The following is a 27,659-nucleotide window of genomic DNA, read 5'->3' as shown; positions in this document are numbered from 1 at the left end:
TAAGGTTCTATACCAAGGAGTGCACAGGTGAGTCACAGTTCAATGTCTATTAGCAACATAAGAGTCCAAACCAGTACAGCTCATGTGGGAGAGGGGTTCAGAATGAAACCAGAAGCAAGGCATTCATGCCATGTCACCATTAAACGATCATTCAACAGTATCCAGAAAAACGAGCTGAAAGCCTACTACGTGGCAGGCACTGTTTTAGGTGCAAGGGACACAGAGAGACATAAAGGACAGTCCCCTTCCTTAAAAGTAAAACAGACAAGTAAACAGAATTTTTCAACATAGAGTGATAAAGGCAAAGAGTGTTACAGGAACATTTAGGAGCTTCAGGAAGACTCCCTGAAGTCAGTGATGTCAGGGTTAAGGCAGAAAGATGGGATGGTCTTAACCACATGAAAAAGAGAGGGTAGAATATTCCATTAAAGGATTGGCATGTGTAAAAGTCTGGAGATAAAAGAGAACAAAGTGTTTTTTGGAAATTGCAAGTAATTCACTGTGGCTGGATTAAGAGAAGGGAGTGGTGAGAAAGTAAAATAAGAGCATGCTGTTAGAAGGGACTTTATCTCAAAGTCTGTGAGGAGCCAATGAAAGAGAATATGGCAGAGACCCAGGATTGGAGCTATATACTAGGAATGATCAATTGCTTTCGCAGAGAGTGGCGGGAGTCATCTAAAGCTGGGACCACTAAGGAGCTGATGAGGAGATCTGAAATAAGGTAACAGTAGCAGAGGGAACAGAAAGAAATGGAGAAGAGATCAGCAAAGGTTTTCAGATTTGGGACTAGACAGCACATCTCTTTAACCAGCGATAATTCTTAGTCATCTCTCTGTAGGAGCAATTTTTGGCTTTTGGTTATTTGAAAGAAAGGATCAACAGTCAAAAATATAAAATTCAACCACCATGCTCTGAGCAAGAAAATTGTATCTAAATAAGAGCTACTACTATATTTTCTTGACTCTATAATATTGTCACACGGTCAACTTAATGTTTCATGTGTGGGGGGAAAAAAAGCAACGCTACCATCTAACAGGAGAGATGGAGGTTGTTAAGGCTAATGGGTAGAGAAAGGAATAAAAAATTCTTGAGGTTAACTTGCACGTTTCCTGTATGATGCAACTGAAATGAGGCCTAAGAACAGTGGCCCCAAGGGAAAAATAAAGTGCTTTCCTCTAGGAAGCACCCAAAGGTCAAAATAGGCAAGATTGCCAGGAAGTCTGGGAACACCACCAGCCAACTGGCAGTCATGCTTTATACTTAGAGCACAGTTCTGGCCCTTGTCTGCCAAGGTGACTTTGGTGGAAAGGGACATAATGCCTTGTCCTATGTTCTCATTCCCAGGACTAGTGAGTATCAAAGTATTTTCCATGAAAATATTTGCCCCATGGAAATAAAATTTCCATGACCAGCTAAGTTTGAGCAATCAAAGGCAGAATATTATATTGCCTTTTTGTAGGCTTTCATTTATTCCACAAATATCTATTCAGCACCTGTTCCATGCCAGATACTGTTCTGGGTACTGTGGAAACAGTATTGATGAAGGCAGACAAGTCCCTGCACTCACTGAACTGACCTTCTAACTGAATACAAATTAGTCCAGTAAAGAAAATGGATTAATTATTCTGACCTTCAAACCGTCATTATTTTATTAAAAAAAAAATAACCTAGTTACATATATTTTGGAAAACTCTATTCATATCCTATTTTCAATCCCCACCCACTCTCATATCTCAAAAAAATTGATGGATGTAAAGTTTTAGGACCTTACGATTTCAAATGACCAGTCTCTTTTTTCTCTCAGCCCCAAGACATTCTTTGCTAATATTCCTTGTGTTTACCACAGTGCTCTGCACACAGTAGGTTCCAGTTCACTACAAAATATATATAATTTGAAATTAATAATCAGGTGATTAAAAAAAAAAGACAGGGAAGTGGACATGGCTCAACTGAGAGAGCATCCGTCTACCATATGCAGGGTCCAGGGTTCGATCCCCAGGGCCTCCTGACCCATGTGAAGAGCTGGCCCATGCGCAGTGCTGCCAGTGGCAAGGAGTGCCAAGCCACACAGGGGTGTCCTCTCGTAGGGAAGCCCCACGTGCAAGGAGTGTGCCCCGCAAGGAGAGCCACCCACATGAAAAAAGCACAGCCCGCCCAGGAATGGCACCACACACACACACACAGCTCACACAGCAAGATGACGAAACAAAAAAGAGATGCAGTTTCCCAGTGCCAGTGGATAATGCTAGTGGACACAAAAGAACACACAGCAAATGGACACAGAGAGTAGACAGGGGGCGGGGGGAAGGGGAGAGAAATAAATTTAAAAAAGAAAGACAAAATAGCCATGCTCAAACAGCAGAATCAATTCTCTCCAATTAGATCTAAGGTGTAAGAGTATCCCTAGTATATTAAAGGCTCATAAAACACAGCGATAGCAGCAGCTACGTTACATTTGTTCCACCCTAATATAATGAGTAAGTCTTTACCAGGCTATAGGGTGGGTTTATTAAGTGAACAGAGCTAATCCTCTCCTGACAGTTCAGCCTCTGCTACTGTATCAAGAAATGGTTGCCAAAACCAATATTGTACTAAAAATGATTTGTTACTTTATCACTATTTTTGGTTCACACCCTTGCCAATTACAGAACATTCCTTAAGTACTTGACAGTCTAGCAATATTTTATTATTAAAATCTCTCTATGTGTTAACAAAATTACTAAAACACTCTGAGCATGTTTCCTTGCACTTAAGAATTCATTCAAACTACTGATGTTTAACTGTACATCTTTTGAATTAAAATTACTAAAGTAAATGCCTTTAACAAGCCAAAAAAGATCAGGTAACTAATATTTGAGAAGTACTTTATAGTTTATAAAACACTTTCCCATGCAATATCTGACTTAATTCTTATACAACTCTATAGGCTTGTAGCATTTATTACTACAACCCATAATTTATAGAAATGTAAAATTTCATTGATTTGACCAAAGAACACCACTTGGTGAGCCAGAATCTAAACTCCAGGATCTTTCCATGTCTTGGGCAGTCTCTATCAGTGATCAACATATATCAACGGTTAAATAAATGAATGAAAAAGATGATCAAGAAAAGGATTCAATGGCTAACATTTAAACAAATACAGGACAAATAACTCTAAAGGATTTGTACTTGAACATAAGAAATACATGACTATGATCAGTAATAAGGCTACCAAAAATGCTTCTGAATATACACCTTTGTTTTCAAGCTATAAAGACATGCATCATATTTCCACCAAAATATTGTAAAGTGAATACATGCTAACCAGGTGCCAAAGACCAGAATGAAAGCTCCATAACAGCTGAGCTCTGTCTTTTTGTTCACGGCTGTATTCCCAGAATACTCAATCAACACTTATTGAATGGATGAATGAATGCTAAGACAACATGGAGTATAAATATGAGGTGCTCAGACAAAGAAGAAAAAAATTAGTTTATATGCAAACCTAAGACACCAAGTCCAATTCAACTCATTAGGTAATTAGTGAGTAACTTATATATGCTTAATCTATGCTAAGCTATATACTTATGGAACTCCCCTTTAGGTAAAGTAAGGTTGTGAGAGCTAGAATTAATGTTGGATTTATATCCTAGAGAGCCAAGCTAAACAACCTGTAGTAAACTATTTTCAGTACCATTTGCACATCAGCATTACCCGGAGAACTTTAAAAAGTAAAAGAAAATAAAAATAAAAACAATGCCTAGTGCCATACCACAGACTAAATAAATATAAATTTCTAGGGATGGGGCTTGAGCTGTTTCTTTAAAAAAAGATTCACAGTCAATTCTGGTGCCCAAGGATAGGTGGGCACATTGCTGTATAGCAGTAGTTCTCAAATTCTGGTGTGCAGAATTACCTGTAGGACTTGTTAAAGGTTGGTTTCTGATTCTGTAGGTCTGGGGTGGGACCTGAAAATATGTATTTTTAATAAGTTTCCAAGTGATATTCTTGCTGCTGGTCTGGGAACCGTACTTTGAGAACCATGACTGCAACCATCTACAATGTTTCTGGAACGAATTAAAAAATAAACTGAGGAGACACATAAATTGAGAAACACGATTATATGAAAAATTTAAATATGAAAAAGGAACTTTATGTTCAAAATCACTGGACATCAGAAAAATGCAAGTTAGAAAAAAACCACAGTGAGATATAACTATATACTTATAGAATGGTTAAGATTAAGACAAAAAACAAAACAAAACAACAAAACACCAACTGCAGGTGAGAATCCAGAGTAACTACAAGGCCCATGCATTGCTAATGGGAATGCAAAATAGTTCACCATATTGGAAAACAGTTTGTCAGGTCCTTGTAAGTTAAATATGTACTAACCATATAACCCAGCAATACCACACTTGGATAATTACCCAAGAGAAACAAAAATTTATTCTGACACCAAAATCTCAACATGAATGTTACAGCAGCTTTGCTTATACTGCCCCCAAAGTGGAAACAACACAAATGTTCTTCAACTGATAAATGCATAAACAAACAATGGCACATCGGTACAATGGAACAGTAGTCCGTAATAAAATGCAATAAACTGCTAATCCTAGCAAGACTATGGATGAATCTCAAATACATTCTGCTAAGCGAAAAAAGCAACTTGAAAGCTACATACTCTGAGTCCATCTGTGTAACATTTTGGAAAAGTTAAAACTAGAGGGCAAAAAGCAAAACACTGGTTGCCAGGGCCTGGGAGTGGGGGCAGGAAGTGATGACAAAGAGGCACAAAAGAATTTTGAGGATGAAAGAATTGTTCTGTACCTTGGTTATGGTGGTGACTACCTGACTGCATGCATCTGTCCAAAACTCCCAGAACTGTATACTATAAAGGGTGATTATATTTGTACATAAACCATACTTCAATTAATATTACTTTAAAAAAGTCAAATCCTGTGAGGAAAGCATTAAATTCCTTGGGATGAAATCTATTTACTCAAAAACAAGGAAACCAGGGAAGTGGATTTGGCTTAACTGATAGAGCATCTGCCTACCATATGGGAGGTCCAGGGTTCAAACCCAGGGCCTCCTGACCTGTGTGGTGAGCTGGCCCATGCGCAGTGCTGATGTGCACAAGGAGTACCGTGCCACACAGGGGTGTCCCCCACATAGGGGAGTCCCATGCGCAAGGAGTGCGTCCCGCAAGGAGAGCCACCCTGCACGAAAAAAAGCACAGACTGCCCAGGAGCGGCATCGCACACACGGAGAGCCAATGCAGCAAGATGACGCAACATAAAAAGACACAGACTTCTGGTGCCACTGACAAGAATGAAAGCAGACACAGAAGAACACACAGCGAATGGACACAGAGGGCAGACCATGGGGCGGGAGGGGAGGGGAGAGATAAATTTTTAAAAAATCTTTAAAACAACAACAACAAGGAAACCGAATCCCAAAAAAAGGCTGGAGAGAGAACATTTTACCCCTCTATATTTCACTAGTAAGTATCCTTTCCCCAGTTTTCTTGGGCATTAGCATTCTTAATATACTGGAAAGTTTTATAAATATTGGTTGTATAATTACAGTTATGAAGGTCTTCTGAAATTTTGAAAGTCCTTTCATAATGACTATCAGTTCCTAATGGATATTACTAGTTTTCAAAAGGAAAAAGCTTGGCTTTGGAGTCAGAACACACAGATGAGTTCTGTTTACTTGCAGGTCTCAGACAAGAGAGCTGCTGTATAAACTATAAACGGTGGTCCCTAGAACCGTGCAGTGCTACAGAACCATATATACAGGGAAGACACCTGATCTTTCAAAACCTCAACTGCAAAATAGGACAAATATCACTCTACCATATAAAGTTGCTGTGAGGATTAAATGAGATAATATATGGGGGGGTACTTTGTAAAATAGTAAATGCCTTATAAATGATAAGGCTACTTGCAACCAGCAAGCATTCCTATTCTACTTTCAATATGTTCAAAGGAGATCTACTATACAAAAGGGCAACCCTTCCCTATAAGAACCATTAAAACTTTTTGATATTTCAAGGGCAGAATGAAAAGTCCTGGCAAATAAAACAGTGACAATATTTGGTTAATGGGGATGATGACAGCTAATAGAGGGAAAAACATGATGAACTTGCTTTTCAAATATGTGTGTCACACTGACTTAGTGACAGGGCATAAGATCAGGAACTAGGGTTAAAGCATCCAGGTACCGTTCTTCTTCCAACTATTTTGAAAACTTAGAAGAAGAAATATGCCTTTTGTGTATGGTTTACATTTTTTCCTAAGAATATATCTTCCAAAGCATGTTTAACAGTTCTAGCCAGTAGCTATTTCTAAGTGAATTGAGGGATTTTGGTTTCCTGATTACAAAACTATATAGACTCATTTTAAAAATATCAGATGGGGTTGGTGTAGAAGCAGCATAATGCTATTATCAAGAAGTGTTTATTCTATGAATATAGTTTTTGTTTTTTTTCAAAGACTTACTTTATTTATTCCCCCTCTCACTCCTCCTCCAAGTTCCCCCCGTTGTCTGCTCTCTTTGTCCATTTGCTGTGTGTTCTTCTGTATCTGCTTATATTCTCATTAGGTGGCTCGGGAACAAATCCTGGGACCTTCCAGAGTGGAAGAGAGGTGATCACTCTCTTGCACCACCACAGCTCCCCTGTTCTGTTACACCTTCTTATTTTCTCTCTTCTGTGTTTCTTGTTGCATCATCTTGCTAAGCCAGCTCTCTGTGCTGGCCGGCACTCCTGCACGGGGTGGCTTTCCTGCGCGAGGCGGCATTCCACGCAGGGCAGCACTCCTGTGTGGGGCTGCATTCCCGCATGGGCCGGCACTTCATGTGGGCCAGCCTGCCCTCACCAGGAGGCCCTGGGCATCAAACCCTGGACCTCCTATATAGTAGATGGGAGCCCAATTGGTTGAGCCACATCCATTTCCCTGAATGTAGTTTTTTGAGTACCTTTTTCATACATTTATTGGCCATTTGTATATCTTCCATTGTGAAATGCCTGTTCAAGTCTTTGCCAGTTTTTAAATTTGGTTATTCACCTTTTCATTATTAGTTGTATTTTTTTATATAGTCTGGATACACCACATCCTTTGTCCAATACATGTTTTTCGAATAATTTGTCCCAGCCTGTAGCTTGCTAATTCATTTTCTTAATAGTATCTTTACTTTTGAGGAGTTGAAGTTTTAAATTTTGAATGAAGTCAACTTCATATGAATGCATATTTAAACTCACCGCAATCATATTGGGGGTTTAATTTTACCATCCTGTTTTGTTTTGTTTTGTTTTAAACTGCAGCAGCATAAGCACTTATTTCCTGTGATAACCAAAACTTTCCTGGCATTAAGAAAAGTTTAAATTTATGCCCACTGATTATTTTTTAATTCTGTGATTATATTATCTTACTGGGGAGCTGAAGCTGGTGGAGCAGAGCATGGGAAGTACGTGAGCTGACCATGATTCACAACTCCCATCCTGTAATTTGGTTTCTCTCAGCTCCTTGGCCACCTCCTTAAGCTCCTACAGAATGTCCTTGAGCTGCCTGATAACCATCTCTGGCATCATTTTTAATGACTGCAAAACATTTCACTATATCGTTATATATTTATTTAACTAGCCCTCTACTGTTAGACATTTGTTATATTATAATTAATATATGTCAACTCTAAATAATATTATAAGGGATATATTGTAAATAAATGTTGCTCTTTTATCTCAAAATATCTCCTTAAGAGAGTCCTAGATACAGAATTTCAAAGAAAACATACTGGAATGATAACGAGGAGTCAACTTATGTTAGCAATAAAGAGCATGGTGAAGATCTATCATTATCTGAAGGGAGCCTTAGAGAAGTCTCTTCTCCTCACATGTGAGGACACTGAGACCCAGAGACCCAAACTGAGTTGCCAGAGGGGACAGAGCATGTTCATTAGTGGTAAAATCAGGTCTTTCAGATTCCGATATTGTATTCTTTCTGCTACACCACATGAATGCTTCTGAAATTTTAAATTGAAATTAAAGCTACCAAGTCACCAGTATTATTTGAAATTGTAACACTTTGCTTGATTACAAATAATACTGTTCACTAGCAATGGATTTCTATGTAAGTGGTTCTGAATTTCTGTAGGCAGGAGTCACATTTTTGTCCCTACACAGTTGCTATTATACATATACAATAACGTTTAATTATTATTGAACATTAATGATATCAACTTAATAAATTTTATTTGATTTTAAAATTTTAGAATGGTTCTGGTTAACGGCTAATGATTAAATCATACCCGCTTGTTATACACAAGCACAGTAACAAACCACATGCAAAATGGCTAAAATTTTATTTAAAGGTTCTCTCCAAAAGACTAGTAAGCACATACATGGCTTTAAAAAATGAAATAGAAGTGTTTAACTGCCTGACACTCTTATGATATCTAAAAGTTACAAAACTTAAATCATTTCAACCTCAGCGATTATAACTTAATGAGATTATTTCCTTAAATATGAGATACACCCTTCCCAGGACACTTCTTATATGGTCCTCCTCTTCTAGATTCAGGCTGCTTGCTCAGCTTGGATGGCATCACACTCTCCCTCAAAATAAGTCACAATGAGAGCAATACCCACAGTTCACAGCTTGTGCTTAAACTTGCTGATGACTCATTTGTCCCTTGATAACTGAGCCTTTTTTTTTAACTAATAATTTTAATTATAGCCATCTCTCATTCTAAAACTTCCCCTTTCCTCGTGAACGGATTTGCTATCCTTATGGACTCCTGACTGTGAGACACTGAGTAAATATGTCACCTCAGAGATTGTTATTCTATGGTGTTCAGTCTTCTAAAAACAGAACCTGCATTTTTCATGTATTCCTCTCCTGCACGTGGATGTTGTGAGGATTAAATGAGATGATGTATGTGTAAGAGATTATTGTGGTTATGCTTGAAATAGATTTCATGGAATCTGTTCTAAACCTGTAGTGCAATAAATATCATACTCCTCTCTGCCTTCACACCACAAATATTCACACCGGAAACGATGCTCTTAGACATTACTGAAGGTATTGCCAAAACCATGGGCTCTGGAAAAGACAGACCAAGTTTTTAAGTCTCATTTTGAACTTTCATGACCTTGACGAACCACTTTACCCTTTATGTGTTTCATGTCTTTATCTCTAAAATGGGGCTACAACTGCCTGTTTCTGTAGGGCAGGGGTTCTTAATTTTTTTTATTCCATAGACCCCTTTGCCAGTCAGGTGAAAACCACAGACCCCTTACTAAGTCCACACTATACTATATATTATTTAATAAATATATCACACCCATACCAACACATTCCCACAAGAATGTTTTTTTTTTTTTTCTATTTCAATTCAAGCTCATGGATCCCTTGTTAAAAACCCCTGCACTAGGGGCTATTATAAAGGGAATATGAAGCACATTTGAATAAATTGCCATATATAATGTCAGACAACATTCCTACTCCCTGGTCTCTAAATGGAAGTGACCAAGAGAGGATCTCTCAGCTAGATGAAGCCAAGTACATCAACGTAGTTCTATGATTTGAAAGGCCGAAACAGATTATTCACTACTCAAGAGGTCTATAACAGGCCAGCTTTTCAAGAAATGGATAAAATGCTTGAACTGAGTGAAAGGAAAAAACCATGGAAGTATTTTTACGTTTTGGTCGGGGAAAGAACATGAACTTAGGTGTCATCAAAGCCTGGGTTTGAATTTCAGCACTTCTGATCATAGGCAAGTTGTATTACCTCTTTTGTCTACTTCCTAATCTATAAAATGAGGCTGTAGCTATCTTGTAAAGTTGTATGAAATATATAGTAATGTGAATGAAATATGAAAATACTGTACCCCACATATAAGTAGGCATACAGACAATTTCTGTGACTGTCTATTCATTTAACAGTCATTAGTACATGACAATAGTCATGTACTAGGGACTACACAAAACCTGGTTACAACTTTTATTATTATTATTTTCCAATTGTAACAGGGCAAATTTAAGTTGAAGGCAGAGCAGATGGGTACCTCCATTCTTCTACAAAATAGCTCCCTGATATCTTGCTGCCCTGACTAAAACTCCATCACAAAAGAACCAATACTTTAAACTGAATTAATCTTTGTTGTTTTTTCTTCATTATTAAAGTATTTATTTGGTAATCCAATTTAAAATATAAAAATTTCTGGGAAGTAACATCTTTATGAAACAGATAAGAAAGGGTAACTCCTCCTCTCCCCAGTGTTCTCACTCCAGCCTTGGTATCTCCTGTCTTCTGGCTGCACCACTTGCTAGCTGTGCAACCTTGGGCGTATCACTTAACCTCTCTGAGGCTGTTTCATTATAAAAATGTGAATGATACTATTCAGTTGCATTGATGTAAATAAAGATCTTTGGAAAAGAGAAACTATGGGGTGGGGACACAAAGAAGGCAGAAGGGAGGATAGTGATACACAGAAAAAACAGGGACAGATAATTGATAGAGAAGAGGGAGAGAGGCAAAGACACAAAGAGTAAGAATGTGCAGAGGGCAGAAATTTCACCTAATGAACAGAAACCCTCAGGCCAGGGATCTAAACCCACCCTGAAAAGTTAAATTTGTTTGTGAAACTTACGATTTTTAGTATTTCCCAATAATTAATAGTGCATCAGTACTTGAGTGATGATTTCATCAATGTAATCAAGGAAGAAATGAAGATCAGTTGAGGGCTACAGAGCTGATAAAATTGTCTACAGAAGAATAAATTTGCTTAAATATTCCAAGCAGCCACATTTAAAAGTGAGCCATATTCAACTCCTGAGTATGATGCTACTAGGCAATTAAAAACTGTTTATTACTATAGGCATTACACATATTCACCAACATATTACTATAAAGGGTCATATACACAAAATCATGTATTCTTTTTTTTTTTTGGCAACTTAAGGGATTTTCAAAGACAATATAAATTTTTACTATTCCTGCTGATTTTGGATCCCAACCCTATTAATGATAATTTCTGTCTCTTCTTTTTTTTTTTTAGGTACCAGGGATTGAACCCATCATATATGGGAAGCTGGCACTCAATTGCTGAGCCACATCAGCTCATTCTTAACTAAGTCCTAACCTTCTTTTTCCTAGGCAGCTTCTCTGCTCAGCTGAATAATAATGCTGGTTTATAAATATCAACTGAGCTCCTCTTAGGTGGCAAACAAAAGGAATATAGAGATGAATAAATACTTCCTGTTTTAGAGTATCTTGGGCTTTGGTTCATGACAAGCCAGCAGTACACATCATTTGGACAGACACAGTTTGGATAGACAGTTAAACTTTACAGCAAAGTAAGAGATTTACAGGTTAGAGAATATCAGGATGAAGTCAAGTTGATTGATATTTTGCCCCATTTATATGCATGCAACATATTTCTAGGCAAAATCAAATATTTTGCCTCTTGAGCAGCACCTTTGTTTCTTCCTCATCTTTCTCCTTCCAGGTTTCCAAATTTGCACACCCTTTCCTAATATTCAACAGTGTTCATCTTCTCTATAACCCCAATATTCACCTGCATCTGGGTTAGGAGCTCCCATACGTGGCCCTCATCACAAAACATCCACCGGTATTTTCCAATAGAACCCAATAGGTTTTCCCAAATGACACAAAATGCACATTCTGGCCTTAGTTTGGATTCTATCTTGAAAGCAAAACCATCTCCTTCTCTAGAGAAATGGTAATCTACTATTAATTGTCCAAATTAATGCTGCAGCTTCCCATTATGATCCCAATAAGGCACTAAAAATGGCACTATAAGAAGGTAAACCACAGGTCTCAAAAAGATAGTTTTGATTGCATGCTGTTTTAAAAATCTGGGTAACTAAAAGATAAGCAGATAGATATCTGGGTTTTCCAAAAGAGTCTGAAGATCTGGCAACACTGGACCCACACCCACTCACAGTAGGGAAAGGCTGGCACTAGCAGTGGATGTCTCCTTCAGACAGGACATAAGCTCTCAAGGATGTTAACACTTGTGAAAACTCTTGTTATCTTCAAGGACCTGTGATATAGATACTTAACAAGTGCCCAGACCTCATGCTTGAGTTCTGGGAATACAGCAGTAAGCAAAACAAAAATCCCTGCCCTCATGGAATTACATCGAGGTTTTGAATAGGTGATGAAGGAAAGGGAAAAGCGACCAACTAGGATTGGTAAAGTTATTCTAATGTTCCTGAGGAAACCCTGATTTAATAGTATCCTTGGGTGAATCCTTTTGTAAAGTAAAAGGCCACTTCCTATTTTATCAGTTTTGAGATCCAGATTGTTCAAAGGTACAGAATTAATTTGTGAATCAATATGATTACCAGATAGCAATGTAAATTCCTTTGTTTGTCTATATCTATTCTGATAGAAATGTCATTGTCACTCAAATTGATTTCTAAGTTTCATTCATAGACTCAGTTATCTCCATATTTTAAATCCTGCATATAAAAATACATTGCATTTGTGCTAAACATCTTGAGAAATGTGCTCTCCTTTATTCTTAGCATTTAAATGTACCAAAAAAATTACATTTCATATTAACATTTCGTTTTAATACTAAAGGTCTCACATTCTGAGTCAAGTCTACTTTCGACCACAAAGCAAAATCCTTATATTGGAAGATTCCTAAGTATTGTTACTATCTCATGTCCTCAATTTCTACTTTGGCTGACCTGTACTTAAAACCCTGATGTTTGCTAATCATATAAAAGGTTAATAAATTAAGAATGCCAGAGAGATTGCTTGATAACTTGAGAAAGTATCTAAACAGAGGTGCCCATACATTCTAATTAAGTTTGCCTGATGTTCAAATTAGAGGAAACTGTGAAATATAATAGTTAGTGGAGACAATTTAAAGGAGTCGAAGAAGAGAAAAAATTACCTTAATGTATTGTTCAGATAAATTAAGATAATTTCATCCAGGAAAGTCTAGTTATATCTGTCTTAAACCAAACCATATTGTTTATTTTGCAACTTGGGTTAGTAAGCATTTAATTTCCACTCAGGGAAATGGAATGCTTTTCTGTGAAATTGTTCCCTAACTCAGTTAATCACCACCATCACCAGCTCAATCATCTAGTCCAGAAGCATAAACGTTTCTCAATCTTAATTTGTATGACACCAAGAATTACAACTCAGCAAAGTGGGAAGAATCTGAAATGGATAGGCTACACGTTAAGTGATTCAAACCCAGATCTTCTGGCTCCTAAGCTCATATTCTTCCCACTATGCTTTAGGAGTTCTTTCTCAATAATAATTTTACTCTGAAGTAAGCCTTCAGAGTTTGAAAAGATCCATTATGTCATTAAGTCTTGGTAATAATCCTAGGGAGTAAAGTAGGGCAGATAGTAGGTATTCAAAGGTTAAAATGATTTTCCAAAGAAATTATATCTAATGCTTGGTTGTTACTACAAGATGTAACCACTGGGGGGTGTGGGGTGGGGGGAGAGTGTGTGGGCAACTAAAGTATTGTAGTACCTTTACAGCAATAATATCTTTAAATACGTTTAGTGTACCTGTTATACAACTGTATTCTGGTGGGGGGGGGGGTGGTGGTAATACTAGACTTCTGTACTGCCCCATCCCTTTCCCACTGTAATCCTTCAATGCATTCTTTCCTGCTGGGCCTAAACCCAGTCTCAGATTCTCTTTGAATACCCAGGCAGCCACTATCACTTGATTGGTAATATTAGTACAACAGACATAATTTCCATTCCTATTTTGACTCTCCTCATTTAGGTTCCATATTTGTTTCTGATGTTTTTCTTTGCTTTTGATTTGATATTGCTATTAATGGTTCTCAGATTATTTCACGTTTGTATACACTGTCTTCTCCAAGTACAGGACTTTGTCTTTTCATTTCAGAGCACCCACTGCATTGTCATATTCATAGGCACCCAAAGTTTTCTAAAGCTACCTGAGCCTAATGTATAGTATTTAAGTAAAATCTGAAGTTAAAAAAACAAAAAACAAAACTGCTCGTTTCTGAACTTGGTCTATATTTGATTTTTTTCCCCAACAATTTAAAAATGTAAAAAAAAAAAATTCTCACTTGCAGGCCATGAGAAAACAACAGGCAGGATACATTTGGCTCTTGGGCAGTGGATTACTGACCCATGGTCTAGAGGAAAGTGATAACTCCAGGTGATCCACAAGACCTTTAAGAAGGTCTAACTACCCACGTGTAAGGCTGGATTTTCCTTGTATAATTTGACTAAAACATAGTATCAGAACAGACTGAATGCAGAAGCAAATCTGAAGCTCCCATTTATAGCAGAAATTAAAGAGAACTGCAAAAAAGTAAAACAATGCCACTCTTTTCGATAATTTTTTTTTTGCTTTGGAAAATATAGTTGTATTTCATATAAAAATATTGTTTATGCTAACATGTAATAGGTTTATTATTATTTTCTTAATGGATTATTTTTAAAATTCCTCAATTGTGATATATAATACAATAAACATTAATAGATATAAGCCATGTAAACAAAAGCTCTTTGGGAATCCTCAACAAATTTTAAGAATGTAAAGGGATCTCAAGACCAAAACATTTGAGAACCAGCTGCTAAAAAGAGCTAGGTTAACGTACTAAGCCACTCCAGGGTGCAGGGTGCTTCCAGAGGTCTAGCCATGTGACCCTGCAGACCACCTTAATTAACTGCCATCATAACTTCTCCTTAACCAAGAGCTTTCTGGCATTTCTTGATTAGATCTTGATTTGGTAAAATAAAACCCAATGTGGTTATTTCCATGAAAGAACCCTTCAGATACTTGTAGACCATAAAACGTTTTAGCCTTTACTCTGCCAAAATAGGCAACCTGAAGTGAGTATCCCTCCCTGGTTTCTATTGTCCCATCTCTCTTTTTGTTAAAATTATTATTCTTATTCCTGGCCTCCAGAATATAACTCAAAATAAACAGATTCATGGGCTCATTTATAAATCATAGTCCCTTTGACCTGGCACCACAAATATTGTAGGAGCCAGATTTTAATAAGGACTCTTAAAACAGCATTAATTCTAAAGAAAAAAAATCCACTATATGAAGTGCAAGTTTAATCAAAGTGCCAATAATACTGCACTAAAAATTACATTTTGCAAAGAAGGCATACACGCCTTATAGAACACTTCAAAAGGATATTACTATTTTGCTTATTTTATCATTGGAAAATGAAAGAACTTCTAAAATAATATTTTAAAAGGGCAATCTGTCTCAATTCTAGTGTTACTAAATATAAGAAAACTTTATATAAGGATGCATTTCCTTCTGCCTAAATTTCCATTTTCGTTTTGTTTTTCTTTTCATTTTCGAGTGAATTACAGAAACAACATCCATGATTCCAACATTTAGCATTTTGCTGAATAATATCTTCTTAATTAGAAAAGTGTTTCCCCCGAGTACATGATTCCAAAAGTCTTTATGGTTTCTGCTTATGGAATAATAACTTTCTAAGCAATAACAAAGAAGTAAGAGATTGAATATTATCCTTCAATCTATATTGTAAAATACCTAAAAAATTATGATTGAATGCTGAATTTGCCATAGTTTGTGATTATTGGCTCCGAAAGGTAAAACAAAATATATTTGGTTATTTTGACCAATATTAAAACAGAAATCTACTAGCATCTTTAAGATTAGAAGCCACCATCAAATTATTGCCTATTTGGGGGAATATATTCATTTTGAAGAATACTGCAGATTACATTAGAAAAGTTTTGGTAGTTGTAATGTTCAATGAAGAACAAAAAGTACATTTAAGAAAAAATATGGTGAAAATGCTTACTATTTAAATCTACAGTAACAGCAAAAGACTCATCATGGTTATAAAACATTTCAAATTGTGAAACTTTAAGTAACTTGGAAAACAGACAAAAGTAAATCAGCTTCCTCAGGCATATTTTGGAGAGCTCAGCATCAATTTAAAGAAAATGCTGGTATTTTTAAAAAGCCTATTTCAAAATATGAATCCCTACACTAAGAACAAATAAGGGTGTGAAGTAAATTTATATCTCATAACATTCAACATTTCTGTTCTGTGTGTTTGTAAATGAAGGTGAGGTAAGACAGAAGTTTAAAAGAAAAAGTTATTTACATCATTATTTAATTCTTTCAGGAATAAAAGAGCCTCAATCCTAGAAGGAAAGGCAATAGAACTAAATAGATGCTAATATAAAATTAATTTACAAAAATTGATATGTGAATCACATGGGAAAGGGAAAAAGAAAAGCCATATGTACATCATTGCACAGGAAAGATGCACTGTTCCTGGAAAATATTACCTACAAAAAAATCTGTATAATAAATCATCTTACCCATTCTCATTTTTAAATAAAAATTATGTTCTTAGCTTGGCAGAGCATAAAATTTAAAAAAATGCCCTTGTTATTTTAATAAATGGAACCAAGAAGACCAAGAAAGTCTTCAGTTTTGTTTTGTTTTCCTGATTCCCCACCTAGCAGTGGGACAATGCATTGCAACTTTCTTTGGCTGCTGGGGAATTTTCTTAGCACTTTGTGGAAACTGTTGGTTTCCAGAAATGTACAGGCTGATTTGAACCAAAGGTTAAACAAAAATGCAGAATTACAACAACAATAAAAAGCAATTTAGAAAAAAAGGATTAGGCCAAGCAGATAAGTGAACATAAAATCAGTTTTCTGAGACTGTTCATTAAGGCAGTGCCCTAGTTTAAAAAAGCCGAAACAAAGCAAAGCATGCTGACTTACATTGCTTCTTTAGGTCTCTCAGCTGTTGTTTAAATTGTACAAATTTTTCATTATTTTGAAAGTCTGCATCAGAATTCTTATTCTGTAAAGCCAAAAATTTCTTCTCCACTAATAATTTTAAATCTGGTATTTTTTCTGGACGCTCTTCTTTTACCTGAGAAAGACAACAAAATAATCATAGTTAAAAGTTAACAATAATTGTGTTGAAGTTTTATAACATTATTTTTATCTCATTTCATTGTAATAAAAATACAAGAGGCAGAAAACATAATCCCCTCCATCAGAGAACCAGAGCAGGCTGGGAGTTATTCCAGAACACACAGCTGGTAAACAGTAGAAGAAATCAATCATTCCATTCACTCATCCTACTTTCATTTTCTTAAACTCTAACTTGCTGTCTCCTGATAACCACTGGGGGAAAATCACACAACAGTGCTGACTTCACCAGCACCTGAGCATCACACTTTGCCCTCTGATCCAGGTCTGTCCACCCCCTCTTCAACTCCCCAAAGTGGCTTCTCCAGTCATCATTCTCCTCAATGTTCCTCTTCTCCTGGCCTTCTGCCCCAGCAGAGGAAAGTGACTACTATTTTATAAAGGAAGTTGAGGCTTTAATCTTGACCTTCCAAATTGCCTGCCACAGCTAAGAATAAGTGCCCCTCCCTCATCCCCACCATTCTGTTCAAAGCTAAACTCTCAACCTATGTCCTTTTTTTCCCTCCCAATAGTTTATTATAATATTTCCAAAATAGTTAGAAAGGTTGAAAGAATTATATCAAGAAAGCCCATTCATCTATTTCCTAGATGCCACATTAATATTTTGTTCATGTTTACACTTTATCATGTATCTATCATCCATCTCCCTCTCCTATCCATCCTCAACCTTGTACTTAGTTTTGTTCTTAATTCCATCTTCATTTTCCCTCAGAACAATCTTTCCCTTTCTAAAGGTTCTTTCCCCCAAAACATTTAAATTGGTTAGTTACTCTCATATTTAAAACAAACAACCTCTAATAAACCTGGTTCTCCCAATTATTTTCTCTTCATATCCCAGCTCCTTGGAAAAAAAATAATATGTTCCTAATGTTCCTACTTTTTCATCCTCAAACTTAACCATTAAAATCTAGCTACTGACCCTATCAACGTCACTGAAATCACTCTTCTTCAAGCTTCATAATTGATTACTGGAATAATTATTTACTGATGCTCCTGCCATCAAGTAGAATTCAACAAGCTCTTCATTGTGCTCTAATACACTTTAGACTTCTATCACACCCCCAATAACATTCAATTGCATTTATTTTGATAGGTCCCTTTCCCCGAATACAATGGGAACTCTTTGAAAGCACATGTGATTCATCACTGTAATGTCAGTGCCCAGAACATACAGTAGGTAGTACTCAAGGTATGTGTTTAAAATGAATTAATCGGGGGGACTGCATGTGGCTCAAGCAGCTGAGTGCCCGCCTCCCACATAGAAGGTCCTGGGTTTGGTTCTGGGTGCCTCCTAAAGAAGACAAGCAAACAACAAGCAAAAACAAGTGGTCAAGCAAAAACAAACAAGCAGGGGGCAGATATGGCTTAAGCAGTTCAGTGCCTGACTCCGACATGGGCAGCCCCAGGTTTGGTTCTGGTACCTCCTAAAGGCAAAAAACAATCAGAAAATGAGCAATGAGCACAAACAACAAGCAAAAACAATGTGCAAACAGAGGAGGGAGCCATCTTGGAGGGGTGGGGGAAATAAATTAATCATATTAGTTCCAAGTACACTTATCTCCTAATGTTCATAATTTACTACTTGCTGCTACTAGTTTATCAAGTGTATAGTGCAATTTCTGAGCTGGAAGACAACGAAATCATCTAATCTTGATCTCCTTCCTCTCCAATTTCACAAAAACATAAAATGATATAGAAAAAAGTTAAATGACTAGTTCACTATCACCCAATTAGTTTAGAGACAATGTTAAAACTACAAGACAGATTAAAAAAAAAAAAAACTTGGCTTTGGTTCTAGACAGTAGGATATATTTTATTTTATTTTTTTAAGATTTATTTATTTATTTAATTTCCCCCCCTCCCCTGGTTGTCTGTTCTCGGTGTCTATTTGCTGCGTCTTGTTTCTTTGTCCGCTTCTGTTGTCGTCAGCGGCATGGGAAGTGTGGGCGGCGCCATTCCTGGGCAGGCTGCTCTTTCTTTTCACGCTGGGCGGCTTTCCTCACGGGCGCACTCCTTGCGCGTGGGGCTCCCGCACGCGGGGGACACCCTTGCGTGGCAAGGCACTCCTTTGCGCGCATCAGCACTGCGCATGGCCAGCTCCACACGGGTCAAGGAGGCCCGGGGTTTGAACCGCGGACCTCCCATATGGTAGACAGACGCCCTAACCACTGGGCCAAAGTCCGTTTCCCAGGATATATTTTTAATCTCTCTGAAGTTGAGTATCAAAACATATGAATCAATCATCCCTAAATTATCATGCAAATTATGATGCATAATCTGCAAAATATCTGTAACTTGACTGCTTCCGTTATCCTTCACCATACAGGAAAGAGCTACATAATTTTCTTTTGCATAATTGCTATAAATTCTGATTAGTTAAATCAAAATGAAAATTAAGCATGAATCCAAAATATCTAAATTTATATTTATAGTACACAATGTAGGAGCTGCGCATCTTCCTGTATTGATGATACTCAATCAGTGATGGGTCCATCATCAAAGAGTGTTGTGAAAAACATAGAAAGACTTTAATGACAAGTCTTATATGTAATAAAAAATTTAAAATAAATCTTGTGAGACTAAATAATCACTAAAGTCCAGTTTGGAAAAGAGACAATAGGAAGGCAATTTCATATTCTGCTTCAAGAATTAGAGCTGCGATACATGGTGACTATTTATCCTTTACCTCTACTGTAGATAGGGAAGAAGAAACAAGTTCAAAATCATAGCATAAAAGAGCTCAGAGCAGATAGAGAAAATAAATTCTGCTTCTTAGAAAATGATTACTCCAAGAAATGACAGACTCTCTGGATTGATAAAATCAATTTGCATCTGCCTAAGATGTTAGTGATACTACAGAAAGGCATAGAGATGAATCTTCTCAAGGTCTTTGATCAGTTGGAAATTATTCTTTAATATGGGGTGATCTGATCTGTGCAGAGAGTAAATAAAATGCAAATTTTCTTTTCCAACAGTCTCTAACCCGCTCAACATATTTAACTCCCCTATTTCAACTACAACCATCACTAAGGAGTTAGATAGAAGATGGGCAGGGAGGGGAGGGGCTAGGCCCGACATAACCTAAAATACGACTAGGAAAAGTCTGCATAAACCGAATTCAGTGAGTCAAAGATTTTTATTTTTGTTTTCTTTTCACAGTCTGACCCTCAAGAAAACTGCTAAAAATACCTTCTCAGAAAACTGATGCTGCAGGTGGTGGCATAGCTACTACCCACCGTTAGGAGAACTTACTGTACTACAGCTGTCAAAAGGAAAGCCTGGAAAACATTCAACTAAGCATCTGTTTAAGTCAAAGCAATAATTGGAAATTTACTTTTTTAAAAAATGGTTTCTTCATTTGTTTGTACTTTCAAGAAAAATAAACACATAATCCCCCAAAAAGGGGAAGGAAAAAGACATTCTTTGAGTAGCTAATCACACATGTTACCTAGTGTGAAAAAAGGTAAGGATGATCATCTTTTTCTAGGATAAATTTAACATACCTAAAAGAAATTTGAGATGCAAGAAGAAGATCTATATATATATATTAGATCATTAAGTTTATCCCTTTCCCAAGGATAAAAGTCCCTACATAAAAGCCAGTGAATTTGGGAAGAGGATTTGGTCCAATGGACAGTGCATCCACCTACCACATGGGAGGTCTAAGGTTCAAATCCAGGGCCTCCTGAACCATGTGATGAGCTGGCCCACATGCAGTGCTGATGTGCGCAAGGAGTGCTGTTCCATGCAGGGGTATCCCCCACGTAGGGGAGCCCCACGTGCAAGGAGTGCGCTCCATAAGGAGAGGCACCCTGCGTGAAAAAAGTGCAGCCTGCCCAGGGTGGTGCCACACACATGGACAGCTGACGCAGCAAGATGACACAACAAAACAAGACACAGGTTCCCAGTGCCGCTGATAAGAATACAAGCGGACACAGAAGATCACACAGTGAATGGACACAGAAAACAGACAACTTGGGGAGGGGAGGGCAGGGAAGGGAAGAGAAATAAATAAAAAAGAAATCTTTTAAAAATGCCAGTGAATTTGAAGACAATGAGGTAATGAAAATCAAAATTCCTAAACCCTGCTTTATAGATTATCTTTATATCATTATAAATGAAGAACAAGAGAAACTACTGAGAAATAAACTTATCAGATACCATACTTACATGATGAAAATTTAATACTGTCCTTGGAGAGAAAAAGTCAGATTTTTACGCACTACCCACTTAACCAACCAATATGTAGTGAGTGGTCTCCATATATACTCTATACACTGTAGCTAAATAAGACAGAGGTCCAGAAAGGTTGGTAAGGAGCAGATAGGGAAGGCTTTGGGGAATCAGGCAATAGAACTGGGACCTAATCTGATAGGCAATATGGAAAGATTTTAAAAGATATTAAGGAGTAAAATAATAATATCATGAGAATTATTTTTTAAAAATATTTTTATAGTTAAAGCCTAGAGGATGTACCAGAAAGAGGAAAGTTATTGCTGTAGGTTAACCAAAAGCAGAAGAGGTAGCAACTTGATTAGACTGAACTGCTATTTTTGAAGAATTGCTGAATCCTAATGTGAGAGGAGGACAAGAAATTGATAATGACTCTGAGATATATAATATTGTCAACTAGTTATATCACATTTTCTTGAAGAAGGGAGTTAGGCAGGAATGAGTTTGGCAAAGGACAAGTTGAAGGCTGATTGTATGATATTTAAGTGAAGATACCTAGTAACCAGCTAGAAAGGTGCTTAAAATGAGGGAATGGGGAGCAGATGTGGCTCAAGCAGTTGGGCATCTGCCTCCCACATGGGAGGTCCTGGGTTCAGTTTCCAGTGCCTCCTAAAGAAGATGAGCAGACAGATGAGGGACCCATCTGGGGGTGGGGGGATAAAAAATAAAGAAATAGGTACAACTTTTTAAAATGAGGGAATGGGAAGATGGGAAAAAAAGATGCAAAGGAACTCTAGACAAGTAAAGAAGAAAACCAGGAGTGAGGAATGCTGGAGAAATAAGGAAAAGAGAAGACTGCTTTCGAAGAGATACTTGTCCTTGGGGGAAAATGATGCAAGAAAGCTTAAGAAAGATAAGATCTAAAAAGGAGATCTTGAATTTAATTATGAGACAGTCACTGGTGAATTATAGCACTAAGGTGGAACTATATGTGTTTCAACCTACTTGACTATGCAGCTTCTCTCCAGCAAGGATTATTTCCTTGTTATCTGCCAATTGCCTGTTGCACAGTAGGTGCTCAAATCATATTGAATGAGTGAACAAGAGAGAGGCCAAATTAACTGGGTTGAAATGAGAAAAGGGATTAAGGGAGTGCTCTGTGAGAAAATGAATTAAAGTAAGGTGGTAAAGAAAGAGCCAGGAAGTAGACCACAGGGAAGAGAGTGATTTTTATTTGCAAAGAGGATAATAATAGCTTGAAGTGAGGTTGATACGATGGAAGAGAAAGAACATGGACTTTGGGACTAGACCGATCTGGATCCAAATTGGGTTATGGATCTTACGACAATCCTTCTGGGCCTTGGATATCTCTCACCTCTAAATGAGGAATTAAAAACATTCATTTTAGTGTTGTGAAGAATTAATGAAATAATGTGTTTAATACATAGTAGATATTTTTAAAATGTTATTCTTTTCCTTCCACCTTTAGCACAGAGACTTTAACATGTTGGTGGACTGGGGAAGAAGCCAATGAGGAAACATAAATGAAACAAATACTAAGAGAAAATGACAGATTTCATTTGAGAAAAATCAATCAAGTAGTAGGACAGAAAACAGAGAGGTAAGATGACCAGCTGGGAAACATAACAATGGTCTTTACCAGTTATCACAAATGTCTACTGGGCTAGACAACCAAGGATAGGAGAAAACCCATAGTAAGTGTTAGACATTAAGAAGCAGTGAGGACTGTGCTGAGGTAGATGGTGCAAACACCAGGTAAGGGCAAAGCTGCCACTAAGTACAAGATGAGAATGCCATGTGAGAATGTGAGCCCTGGTTTTTAAAGGAAAGTTATCCACTGCTGGTGAGAATGTAGAATGGTACAGTCATTGTGGAGGACTGTTTGGCAGTTCCTAAGGAAGTTGAATGTAGATTTGCCACGTGACCCAGCAATACCACTACTACGTACATACCCAGAAGAACTGAGAGCAGAGACACGAACGGACATCTACACACTGATGTTTAAAGCAATGATATTCACAATTGCCAAAAGATGGAAACAACCCCGGTGCCCAACAACTGAGGAGTGGATAAACAAAATGTGCTGTATACACATGATGGAATATTATGCAGCTGTAAAAAGAAATGAAGTCATGAAGCTTATGACAACATGGATGAACCTGGAGGACATTATGTTGAGTGAAGCGAGACAGGCACAAAATGACAAATATTGTGGGACTGTGCTATTACGAACTAAATACATTGCGTAAATTCATGGAGTTAATAATTAGAATACAGGTCACTAGAAAATAGAATTAGGGTAGAGAACAGAAAGTTGAGGGTTAATCTGTGCAGAATTGTTAGAAAGGCTGTAAATTTTAGGAAATGAATAGAAACAGTGAAAGCACATCATAATGTCTATAGTTAGCAGAATTATATTACTTGGGTATGACAGTGGTTGAAAGGAAAAGTCTAAGAATGTGTATATGACTAGAAAGAAAGCTGAAAAATGTAACATGGGACTATACATCACATTGAAACCTCAGGTAAAATACAAATATGGGTGATGTTGTATATATAAGACTGTTTTTACAAAACATAAAAACAGAGAGAGGAAAACAAAATAGCAGCTATGTATGGAAGGGGAAGCATAGAGAGATTGAAATGTGATGAGGTTTTTTTTGTTGCTGTTTGTTTTCTGTTTATTATTATTATTGGAATAATGAAAATGCTCTAAAAAGGACTGAAGTAGTAAATGCACAACTATGTGATTAAACTGAATAACACTGATTGTACACTTTGGATGGATTTATGCTTTATTTAAAAAAAGAAAAAAGAAAAGTTAGAAATGTAGATTTTTATGAGATATTTTCTAGTTTAAAAACACTATAGTTCAAATAACACGTGAGTTTAAGGAAAGGAGTCTGAAACCTCTAGTTTATGAAAAAGGTATTCTGTATATAAAAAATAAAAGTACCTTTGTGATCCATAATATTTGGGTATCTAATACGAGTCCCAGATTTCCACCTTAGCGATCAAATGGGGTCCTTTCGAGCAGGTCAGAGAATAATGTAAAAAGATAGGTGTGTGTGTGTGTGTCAAGAGGGTGGGATTAAGTAATGAATTCCACTTTGACATGCTAATTTAAAATGCATATGATTAAAAACTTAGGTTCTAGATTTGGGATTAAAAATGAAGCTCAGGAAGCGGACTTGGCCCAAAGGATAGGGCGTCTGCCTACCACATGGGAGGTCCGCAGTTCAAATCTCGAGCCTCCTTGACCCGTGTGGAGCTGGCCCATGCGCAGTGCTGATGTGCGCAAGGAGTGTCGTGCCACGCAGGGGTGTCCCCCGCGTAGGGGAGCCCCACGCATCAGGAATGTGCCCCGTAAGGAGAGCCGCCCAGCGCGAAAGAAAGTTCAGCCTGCCCGAGAATGGCGCCACACACACGGAGAGCTGACGCAGCAAGATGACGCAACAAAAAGAAACACAGATTCCTGGTGCTGCTGGTAAGGATAGAAGCGGTCACAGAAGAACACACAGCGAATGGACACAGAGAACAGACAACTGTGGGTGGGGATAAGGGGAGAGAAATAAATAAAAAATAAATCTTTAAAAAAAAAATGAAACTCTGCTACTAATTCAATGACCTTGGAAAAGTTGTTAAATCACTCTAACCTTATCCCTCCCTCATGTTCTTCACTTATAAATAAGAACAGTCTTTACTTGACAGTGTTGCTGTGAGAAATAAATGGTATAAGCAATAAAGGACTCAGCTGTCTGACAGGGAGCATTGAAAAATGAGTAGCTGTTGTTATTATTTTGTTATTACCATTATATATATATAGGGTGGTTGGATATATAGGTCTGGAGTTGAGAAAGAATGACCTGGATATACCTATATAGAGGAATTAGTATATGGATTTAATGGTATACACAGAAATGAATGGGATTACCAAGGAAAATGAAGAAAATTTAAAACAGGGCCAAAGACAGAAAGAAATCTTTTTTTAAAGTATAAGAGTAAGAGGAAAATGAAAAAGTATCCAAAAAGTCTAGGAATGAATTTCCTAAATTCGTCAAATGCTGCAGAGAAGTCAAGCTAAATAAGAATTAAGACACTGGACTTAGTGAGTAGGTCACTGGGGTAACTTTAGCATACACACAAAGCACTGATTCAAGCATCCAGGTCTTTGTTTGATGAACTGTTTTAAAAAGATAGATCAGTGATAGGAGTAAAAAGTTCAAAACCACTTGTGACTATTAGGCTACATTTAATTAGAACCCAACACTGTGACTTCAGCATTTCTCTTATCTCAGCAAGGGAAAGGCAATCAATGAGCTGACAGTCAACTAAGAACAGAAGCTGGTTGTTTTAGGAGAAAAGATAATGGCAGAAACAAAAGGTAGAACTCAGTCCTTTGCCATACTGAAACTACATATTACTTTCAACACGTGTAAATTTTAAAAATATGTGATGATAACGTACCTCCTTTCTTTCCTACAATATTATACACATATGCAATTACTCAAAGTGTGTCATTTTATTACCACAGGGCAAAGTAAAGTTCTCCTCCTCCAATTATCATTATTGCCCTATAGCCATCATTTCACTGGGACAGGAGATCACAGGAGCCAAGGATATTTGTGGACTAAGTCCTTCATACTTTTTGACTCATATGAGAATCTATTATTAAAAAAGTCATTCCTGTAACTGAACCAAGATTCAGATGGATTTACTCTTTCCAAAACAGTCACTGTAGGATGTCTGGCTCCCAAAATAACATACATGCAAAGATTTACATTTTGGAAATCACGCAGCCTTTAGAAGTTTATACAGGGACATACTACTGATAAGCAGTTTGCTATATGTTCTGCTCAGTACACTAAGCATTCCATTTAATAGTCAGCTTGGCCCAAGGCTACAGGACCTGTTTTCATGCTGGAAATCTAGAGGAAATTGCCTCAGTAGGTCCTAGAGCATTCACTCAACAAAGATTTATAGAAACCTTATTGGGTAAGGGCATTATGCCAAGAACTGACACATTAGGGAAGTTGACCCACACTTACGATGTACCACCTGGTCATGCGCAGAGTAAACTGATGCAGGCCAGCGCTTCTTCCATCTTTGTATAGCAAAAAACTTTGGTAAAGGTTTTATTAAAAGGCATGTCCAGGCTGAGAATCATGAGGCTTTCACTGGATATAACCTAATTGCATGTACATATGGAGAAGGAGAGTTTACTATACTGCCTTTGCCCTGCTTAAAAAAAAAATCATATACACCAATGATGACGAGAAGGGATTATAAACCTTTATCCAATGCCAGTTTCTGTTGTCAATTGCACAACCTGCACTGAACTCTGTTGGACCCACTGTTTTGTAGTTGAGTGAGATTTCCTAGTGCTATAACTTAGCACAGGTTTGACTTCTGACAAAATACTTAAGAGATAATACTTCCTTGTTGAGCATTACGACATGTCAAGTAGAGTCCATAGTTTGCCAAGGTGTGGTAATGCATAATTATTGAGCAGCAGTCATTCAGCCATGGGAACACCTTACTTTCTTCAAACCTTTCCAAAAATGTTTGAAAAAATTGAATAAAATCAAGCATATGTCAGTATGCTATTGGCCTCATTCTAATGGACCAGCACTGTTAGAATAGACACTTATCCAACAGATGGCAACTGAAAGAGGCAGCCTGCCATCTAAATGCATCTGTTACTAAACATTTATGCTGCTGAGAATTATTCCAATAAATTTCTCATCGCACCATTGCAACTATTAAATTATGACCAATAGAAATCACTTATTTACCAAACTATAGAACTAGGATTGCCATACTGGGAGAGAAACCCCAAACTACTGATATTTCCTCTCGGTTTTTGCTGACAGAATTCATAGAAATAGGCATTATTTGTTTATTTATTCATCCAGTTAATAAATATTTACTAATGTCTATTACATGTAGGCACTGTGCTGGGCATTGGGGATATAGTAGTAAACAAATGAATGTGGTCGCTGTTTTCAAGGGGTTTAGGATACTGAGGGGGAAATAAGTTTATTCAAACAGTCAAACAAATACATTATCACAAACTATAGTAAGTGCTGTGAAGGAAAAGTACCAGATGCTAGGAGAGTAGATAATAAGAAATATTGTGGATACTCTTTCTGAGGCAATCCTTTGAGGCACTGCTCAATTTTAGATCATACTGAGGGGAGGGTGAGATGATGATGATTATTGTTATTAACAAACACTTTACATTTGCACAGTACATTTCATCCCAGTGATTCAAAGACTTTCATACATAAGTATCATGATCTCAATTTTACAGATGTGGGGAATGGGCAGTTCAGAGTAGTTGAGTGTCTTGCCCAAGGACATACTAAGCCAATTTCAATTCATTCAAACCTCCACTCAGTTTAATGTTTTGCTTTGCATATTCCACTAAGTAACAACTGCGAATGAACTTTAAACCCTATCTTAATTTTATGAAAACATAAAATACTG

General features: G+C 37.2%; 1 protein-coding gene across 3 annotated transcripts in view; it reads right to left on the bottom strand.

Annotated features, from left to right (window-relative positions):
* The window catches only part of NSMCE2 (NSE2 (MMS21) homolog, SMC5-SMC6 complex SUMO ligase), a 298,377-nt gene that overhangs the window by 155,956 nt on the left and 114,762 nt on the right, over nucleotides 1-27,659 (bottom strand). For all 3 annotated transcript variants that reach the window (XM_071208022.1, XM_004452960.3, XM_071208023.1), the window contains one exon: nucleotides 16,761-16,914. In XM_071208022.1, coding sequence (XP_071064123.1) covers nucleotides 16,761-16,914 — 154 coding nt within the window. The remainder of the gene's footprint in view (nucleotides 1-16,760; nucleotides 16,915-27,659) is intronic.

The sequence above is a fragment of the Dasypus novemcinctus genome, chromosome 14, assembly GCF_030445035.2.
Source record: "Dasypus novemcinctus isolate mDasNov1 chromosome 14, mDasNov1.1.hap2, whole genome shotgun sequence".
In the NCBI taxonomy this organism is placed as follows: Eukaryota; Metazoa; Chordata; class Mammalia; order Cingulata; family Dasypodidae; genus Dasypus; species Dasypus novemcinctus.
The sequence above is the reverse complement of the archived record's forward strand: the minus strand, read 5'-3'. Positions and strand labels throughout refer to the sequence as shown.